Raw genomic sequence first — 8869 nt, 5'->3', positions numbered from 1 at the left:
CTGGCTGTCCTGGAACTCACTTTGTAGACCAGGCTGGCCTCGAACTCAGAAATCCACCTGCCTCTGCCTCCTGAGTGCTGGGATTAAAGGCATGCGCCACCACACCTGGTGCTGTGTGAGTTTCTTTCGCAGCATTCTTAATTATGTATAGTGAATCTGTAGGGCCTGAAGGGGTTCTCAAATGTTTGAAGATATTGGGTCATGTGGGATGCACTAGCCCTATGTTTGAATTAGAGACTTTACAGCTTTGAAGTTAACATAAAATGGCTCTTGATAACACCTTGCTTGCCACATATACAACCACAAAACTTTGAATTCTACAAAATTCTTCAAGCAGGAAGTTAAACTGTCATAAAAATATTTAGAAATAGGACCAGCAACAGGTTTGAGTAATTTCCCACTAGGGGACTGTTGAGATCCTGCAGTGAGTTGAGACCCTTGATAGACACCCTAAAGCCAACTGTTGTTTGAATGCACCAGCCTCTCTGAGAACTTACCATTCTTCCCTTGCAAAGGCAGATCTGATAAACCTTGTTATAAGACCAGAGACTTCATGCACATTTGTGCAGAGTTAACAGCAATGTGTGTAAATACGGTTCTCTGGACAGTTAAAAGGGGCTTAAGCTGAGAGGATGTTCACTCATACATTCTTAGGCCTGTTTTTCTATAGGAACTGGATTCATCCTATGTAAGTGTAATGTCTCCCTCTTCTCCCCCCTGACATTTGGAGCAGAGTTCCATGTTGAGGATTTTGTTTTGAGACAAAGGGTAGTCTTGAACTCCTGACTTTCTTGCTTCTCTGTCTTCCAAGTATTTGCTGGTGGGTGACTTTCAAGTATTATCTATAAAGAGAATTTTTTTGTCTGCAGAGCCTCACTTGTGTACATTTTCCATGGCCAGTTCTTGTTTTTGATTTTTGTTTTTATTTTGCAAGTAGAAGTTAATAAGCATACCAGTCTCAGTGTAAAAACTATTAGTATACAGTCCTACAGACAGAATTAGTACCTTATAGGATAGGGACATTACAGATCTGTGACATGATGACATAAATGCTTTCCAAGAACTGGCGAGATGGCTCAGCGGGTAAGAGCACTGACTGCTCTTCCAAAGGTCTTGAGTTTAAATCCCAGAAACCACATGGTGGCTCACAACCACCTGTAATGAGATCTGATGCCCACTTCTGGTGTCTGAAGACAGCTACAGTACACTTACGTATAATAGTTTTTTTTTTTTTTAAATGCTTTCCAAAATACCAAAACCTTGGATCATGATTATATCAGCCATGTTTTCTTTCTTTTCTTTCTTTTTCTTTCTTTCTTTTGAGACAGAGTTTCCCTGTGTAGCCCTGGCTGTCCTGGAACTCAGAAATCTGCCTGTCTCTGCCTCCCAAATGCTGGGATTAAAGGCATGTGCCACCCCCCCCCCCCAGCTATCAGCCATATTTTCACATCCACTAACTAAATAAAACGTGGCTTTTCACTTTTATCCGTTTAAAAAAGGAAATGGCAACCTAGGTGTGGTGGTGCACACCTGTAATCACAGCAGCCTTCAAACAAGGAAAGGATCAGGAATCCAAAGTCATCCTCAGCTATATAGGGTTCCAGGCCAGCCTGGACTACATGCGACACTATCAAAAAGGTAGGGGTGGGGCCAGAGTGATGGCTCAGCCACTAAGAGTCTTTGTTGCTATTCCAGAGGATCTAGGCTCAGCATCTCTTGTGGCACCCACAGGGTGGATCATAGCCATCTGTGATCCCAGTTCCAGAGGAATCCAGTGCCCTCTTCTTGCCTTGGAGGGTGCAAATCATGCACATTGTACACATGCATGCATTCATACACACACATACATGCAAATAAAATATTCATAAAATCTAAAAGAAACAAAACAATGTAATCCAGTTTGTTTGCCTGGTCCCAGTATTTCTAGTCTGGATATAAGATTCTTACAAAGTATGCTCCAGAGAGTAAATTCTCAATATGAGGTATGTTGCTTTTCATTCCTAGTGTGGTCTTTTGAAAAATGTGTCTTTTTGCTTTAATTTTCTTCTATTTATGTATTTGAGAGGAGGCATGCCTGTGGAGGTCAGAGAATAAGATGAGGGTCTATTTTGCCTATTTTGCACTATATGTTAAGTCAGTCTCAGGTGCATGAAATACTTAGACATAAAATGAGAAAACCTAGAGGAATGTTTTTATACCTGCATTATGCTTTCATAAGTATAACACTGTATGGGGGGAAAGGCCTAAGAGATGATTTTTATTACTATTTATTCATGTGTGTATGGCACTGTGGACACATGTGGAGGTCCAAGGACAGCCTGTGGGGTAGGTTCTCTCCTTGTACTATGTGAGTCCCAGAGATTGAACTCAGTACATAAGTCTAGGCTGCAACCCAGCCTTTAAACCGGAGTCATCTTACCAGAGAATTGGGGTTTTATAAATGCATGTGGATGTTTGCCTGCATGTATTCCTGTGTACCATTCGGGTTTCTCATGCCCTCAGGGCCCAGAACACACCGTTGAGTCCCCTGTAAACGATCTGTCATGTGGGTGTTTTGAACCAAACCTGAGTCCTTTGCAAGAGCAGCCAGTGTGCTTAACTCCTAAGCTGTCCCTCCAGATCATGTTTTTGGATGTCAATTCAAAGTGACAAAGAGTTATTGTTAATACGTTTCAGGTTTTTGGGGTTTTTTTTGGGGGGGGGCTTGTTTTGGCTTTTTGAGACAGGGTTTCTCTGTGTAGCCCTGGCTGTCCTGGAACTCACTCTGTAGACCAGGCTGGCCTTGAACTCAGAGATCCGCCTGCCTCTGCCTCCCAAGTGCTGGGATTAAAGGTGTGTGCCACTACTGCCTGGCACCTTTCAGCTTTTACATTTAGGTCTTTGATCCATTTGAGATGTTATGTAAAACATAAAAGTTTGAGAAAAGTGGTCGAAGATCAATTTTCTTCACAATATCCTTGAAAGTCAATTGACTATATACACTTGTGAGTCTATGTCTGAACTATTCCATTACTATACAGGTCTATGCTTTTCCCAATACCATTGTCTTGATGAATATATTATATAAATATTGAAATAAAGTATGTGTGAGTAATATTTTAAAATTATTTTGCTATTTTACCCCACCCCCTTTTCTTATTCTTTGCAGAGTTTGAGGTTGTTCAGAAATTTTTCATGGAGGCTAGGGAGACAATTCAGGAATTAAGCACACTGGCTGCTCCTGTAGAGGATCCAAGTTCAGTTTTCAGCACCCAATTTGAAACTGCCTGTAATTCCAGATGCAGGATATCTGATACCTTCTGGTCTCCATGTTTACTGCCCTCGTGTACACAATCCCATACTCAGGCAAGCATATATATTCATAATTTTAAAAATGTTTTTCAGTAGATTTAGGCACAGGTGTCAAAGAGAGAGGCACTCAGAAAAGTATATATCCAACTGTGTAACCATCTTTATATACCTTTATGTACAGTTTTTGGAAATGTATATTAACATTACTTTGAATTTTTCTACAATGCTGAGGAACAAACCCTGGGTTGCATGCCTTATGCACACATTTTCGTTTCGTTTTGTTTTGTTTTGTTTAGGGCCTGGCTATCCTGGAACTCACTATGTAGACCAGGATGGCCCCAAACTCTGATTCCTGAGGCTAAAGGTGTGTGTGCCACCACAGCTGATGATATTTTGCTTTCTTATCTAGATTGAATTGTTGTGCACTAGTTTACTAGGTAATGAAGTTATATGAAATATCAAAGAACTGAGTAGTTAGGGTTAGCTGGAGTGTCATATTCAGTCTTACATATTCCTCTTGTTACCCCCTCTTATCTTTCTACAAGCAGCTGAGTTCTCACACAGAACACTTTTTAAAATAAGACATGCTTCAACAGAATCAAAGTGATCCAGGTTATTCGTAGTATGTATGTCCTCAGGTCAAAATATAATTAATTTTTTTACATGAAAATCAAGGTTGGGGAAATGGGTAGGGAAAAACAAAACACTTAAAGATATTCAAAGCTTTTTGAAAAAGCTCTTAAAAGTGGGTTGGAGAGATGGCTTAATGGCTAAGAGTGCATACTGCTCTTGCAGAGAGGACCTGAGTTGAGTTAGCACACATACAGGGTATCTATCCTTAGAGCCTCTTGTCACTCTAGTTCAAGAGGGATCCAATGTCTCTGACTTCTGCTGCTCCTTCACTAATGTACAGATCCACACACAGAAATACAGCTAAAGGGCCGGGCGTGGTGGCGCACGCCTTTAATCCCAGCACTCGGGAGGCAGAGGCAGGCGGATTTCTGAGTTCAAGGCCAGCCTGGTCTACAGAGTGAGTTCCAGGACAGCCAGGGCTACACAGAGAAACCCTGTCTCGAAACAAAACAAAACAAACAAACAAACAAAAACCAGAAATACAGCTAAAAAGAAAATGAATTTTGTTTTTGTTGTTTTCAGTGGGGCTTCTCAGTGTGGCCCTGGTTGTCCTGGAACTGGCTCTGCAGACCAGGCTACTTTCTGCTGGGATTATAGGCATGTGATACCATGCCTGGCTAAAAATAACCTAAAATTTTAAAAAGAGACATCTAAAAGAAAAACGGAGCTGGGCATAAAGCTATAGTGATATAGAATTTTTTAAAAAACAATCAACAAATACTAAGAAATAGGAGAAATTGTGTGTGTTCTTTCAAATCAGCTGGGGGCAAGGTGTTGCACACCTTTAATCCGAGCATTTTGGAAGCAAAGGCAAGCAGATCTTTGAATTGGAAGACAGCCTCATCTACAGAGCCAGTTCCAGGACAGCCAGGCTGCCCAGAGAAATGCTGTCCTGAAAAAAACAAAACCAAAGAGTCTAGATTTCAGCCTGGCATGGCGGCTCGTATTTGAAATAGCGGCACTGAGGAAATATTGTCAAGAGCTAGAGGTCAAACTGAAGTACATAAGAGAGTTGAAGACCAGCATGGGTTGCAAAGTGAGACCCTGCCTCAAAAGGCCAGCAAAAGAATAATAGATTAGTAGATATGTATCATTGTGTCAATTGGCTACAAAGTTGGCAAGAATCAAAGTCAGAATTTACAATATGAAAATTTAATTCCAAGAGAATTGAGGAAGAGTCTACATGTAAAACTAACCCTAAAAGAGAATTAGTTATGCAATAAATTCATAATCTTAAAAAAAAATTATTCCTGGGCGGGAGTGGTGGCTGAGCAGTGAAGAGTATGTGCTGCTCTTGTAGCAGACCTGAGTTTGATTTTCAGAACCCAAGGCAGGCAGCTCAGAACTTCCAGAAAGTCCAGTATCAGAGCTATCTGATATTCCTGGCCTCTGAAGGCACTTGGGCTCCAGCACACCCATGTGCGGGAATAAAAAATTAAAATAAACCTTAAATTACTATGTGTGCCTGTATTTATGATTTAGAGGGGGAGGGCACATACCACGGTGCTTTGGTGGAGGTCAGAAGGCAACTTGGTTAGCTTTCTTCCCATCTACTGGGAGTTCTGGGGAATGAACTCAGTCTGCGGTTTTACTCAGCAAGCTCCTTTACCGGCAGAACCATCTCACTGGTCCTAGATTTAATATTTCCGTGTGTGGGTATCTCAGACCATATTTTTAAAATTCAACATCTGTAGATTAAAACAATATTAAATGACAAGTACCATATTGAGAAAAACATTCTCTATACAAAAATCGGGTCAAGGAAACTTGACAAAGATACAATGTAGGAGTATTTAGGAACATTAAGTCAGCAGTGTACAGGAGGTAGGGCATTTACAGAGATAGGTAACAACCAGGGTTTGGGTAAATCTGTATTTTCTTGTTCCTTTTAATTTGTTTTTAAAGTCAATGGCTCGCTCGATAGCCTAGGCTGCAGGGAACTCGGAATCCTCCTGCCTCAGTCTTAGAAAGAGCTGAAATAACAAGTGTGCGCCACGCCCAGCCATTGATTTTTTTTTTTTTAACCGTGATTACATGTTACCTTTGCAATTAAAATGTTATAAATTCCAACAAGGTGATTAGCTCCAAGGTACCTCCCACGGTATTCTGTGGGAGGCACAAATGGATGTTTCACTAAGGGGAGGAACTGGGGTTTTCTGCTTCTTTAAAGCCACGGGTGAGTCCTTAAGTGGATACTGCAGGCGTGGGAGGGGTTCCATTCAGGCCCCGCGCGCTTCCGGGCTGCACACTCCTCCCTAGTCTCAATCCAATGCCAACTTCCTCGCTCAGCCCTTCCGGCTATTGCGACCGACTCGCTGGAATTCGTTCCTGGCGCCCGTGTCAGCTTGACTTCCGCACCCGCACGTCCGGAGCAGCTCGCGAATGCCCCGCCCAGCCCGGCCTGGGCACGCCCCCTCTCCCGGGCTCCGACCCCGCCGTCCAGCTGCCTGTGTTGTCATCACGTGGCCCGGGAGGGTCCTGACGTCACGATGGGAGGGACTGCGCAGACGCAGAAAAGGGGGCGGGGGAACTCGACTTGTTGTGTTGCTGCTCGAGAGCCGGATACTGTCGTCCTGCGGCCGTGCCGCTTCCAGTCTCCAGACCATGTCTCACTTAGTCGAGCCGCCGCCGCCCTTGCACAACAACAACAACAACTGCGAGGAAGGGGAGCAGCCCCTGCCGCCGCCCGCTGGCCTCAACAGTGAGCGCGGGGCCGCCGGGCTCAGCGGAGGGATGGGGGAGGAGGAGCCGCTCGGCCGCCGCCGCCGTGCGGGGGGGGGGGGAAGGTAAGGGGAGTGGGCGGGAGTAGACCGCAGCCCATTGGTCGGGGCCGAGATTGTGCGTTTGACTGACAGCGGCGCGCTCCGGTTAGGAGCAGGCGCTCGGCGCTGGCTCGCGGCCTGCGCTCTGGGCGCAGAGGTTTAGGGTCGCGGTGGGCGTCGGGAGCGGGAGGCGCACGCAGCTCGGGGTGGCAAGCTGGGGCTGGCCAGCGGAGGGGGGGCGTGGGACGTGCGGCGGGGACACAGGGGGATGGACGCGACCGGTCGGGCGTGGCGGGTGGACGTGCGGCCGCGCAGGTGTGCTTGTGCTTGTGGAGCTCGCCTCCTACCACACGCCAGTCCAGGGGGTCATCGGAGTTTCGTGCAGGCTGCTTGCTCCGCCCCTGACATTAACCTTTTTTTTTTTTTTTTTTGTCTGAAAAATTCCCAAGTTTCTCAACAAGTTTTTTGTTGCTGTTAACCTTGAATTCACATTTTACTTTTCTTTCTTTCTTTTCTTTCTTTTTGAGATAGTCTCATGTAGCCCAGGCTGGCTCGCACTCGTTGTGTTGCCGAGGATGACCTGATCCCTTCTGCTTTCCACTTTCCCAAGTTCTGGGGTGACAGGCGGCAGCCACCATACCAGTGACTTTTCAAGTGCTGTTTCTTATGTTAAATGGATTGGGTGCCCAGCACATGCCCTAAGATCTCGTCCATTTCAGCCAAATCTGCAGTGGATTTCAGGAAATACAGTAAACAACACAACAGGCGCAGGGCACAGGTACTAGCAATTGAAAGATGATGGTCAGGATCGAGTTGCAGTCAGACATCTTGTCCCCAGAGTGTCCACTGTTGTGAGATCGCCGGACCTTCTTGCCCAACCTTTCTGTTTGGATTTCATGTCTTAATAAAAGAGGTAGTGGGTGGTGGTAGTTGTCACAGGGCCAGATGAAGTTCTTTAAAAGCCATTTGTATGCTTAAAGGTCAGGCAGTGTCTTTCATAAGAGGGATTGCTTCCAGGGTGGCCAGAACGGTTTAGGGAAGAGCTGTTACTGAATCTAGGGGATAGTGGCAGGAACGTTTGGGTATTTTAACCAGGTCTGGTGGCACTTGCCTGTCATTCAAGCACTAGGGAAGTGTAGTAAACATGGTCCCCAGAATAAAACTTTGCGTCAGAAAACAACGAAAAAATAAGGAACAGAGAATTCGGGTATTTTAAGACTCTGCCCCTGCCCCATATTTTGATAAGCAATATCTGATAACTTTTCTAAAATGCTGGCTTTTACAAAGATTTAGTCAATTGTGTCCTTAAATTTCACTCATCACATAATTCAGAATTTTAAATTTTTGCCCATCTTTAGCATACATTTTTGGAAATGAAAAGACTAAAGAAATACATGCTCCATGTTATTTCCAGAAGCGGTGGCTCTGTTTTGAGTCCCGTCGGTGTTTTCGGGAGCCTTCCCTTGGTTTTGGCATGCTTATGTATGTGTATCTTCCGCCTGGGCCTTTATGAGTTAGTTGTGCTCAGTGTCTTCTTACTGCTTAGATGTCTGGTCAATGTGGGGATGTGGAAATTCAAAGGGATTTTCATTTTTCTTGGATTCTTTAGTAACAACAGAACTGAAAAAGGTTGAGCTATGTTTGTTTATTCCTGAGTCTCACAGCCCTGGGAGGTGTTTGTCATGGGCCAACCAGCTTCTTCCTTAGTTTTCTCAATGGCTCTTAGAAGCTCCAGCCTATATATGATACCAGATGTTACTTTGGGAAAATCTGCTAGATAGAAAGTATTGTACTTGGGCTAATTAAGCTGCACTTTTAAAAGTTACTGAAAGCGCCGGGCATGGTGGTGCACGCACGCCTTTAATCCCAGCACTCGGGAGGACAGAGGCAGGCGGATTTCTACAAAAGTGAATTCCAGGACAGCCAGGGCTACACAGAGAAACCCTGTCTCCAAAAAAAAAAAAGTTACTGAAAGCTGTTAGATAATGCCAGGGTTAATTACTGTCCTTACTTCTTACTTTGCCTGCTTCCCCCCCACCCCCAGACAGGGATTCTCTGTATACCCTGGCTGTCCTGGAACTCACTCTTTGGACCAAGCTGACCTCAGCACTTGGGAGGCAGAGGCAGAGATCTGTCTCCCAAGTGCTAGGAGTAAAGGCGTGTGCCACCACTGCCCGGCCTTT

The 8869-nt window shown here is 44.8% G+C and overlaps 1 protein-coding gene across 2 annotated transcripts in view; it reads left to right on the top strand.

Annotated features, from left to right (window-relative positions):
- Positions 1-6438: 6438 nt before the first annotated feature.
- Bnip3l (BCL2 interacting protein 3 like) overlaps positions 6439-8869 on the top strand; it is a 22280-nt gene continuing 19849 nt past the window's right edge. The window contains exon 1 of one of the 2 annotated variants that reach the window (XM_021203446.2): positions 6439-6625. In XM_021203446.2, the coding sequence (XP_021059105.1) occupies positions 6529-6625 (97 nt within the window). In that variant the 5' untranslated portion in view covers positions 6439-6528. The remainder of the gene's footprint in view (positions 6626-8869) is intronic. The other variant, XM_021203447.2, reaches the window with a different exon arrangement.

Source organism: Mus pahari, chromosome 8 (assembly GCF_900095145.1).
Source record: "Mus pahari chromosome 8, PAHARI_EIJ_v1.1, whole genome shotgun sequence".
Lineage (NCBI taxonomy): Eukaryota > Metazoa > Chordata > Mammalia > Rodentia > Muridae > Mus > Mus pahari.
This window is presented reverse-complemented; position numbering and strand designations above follow the sequence as displayed.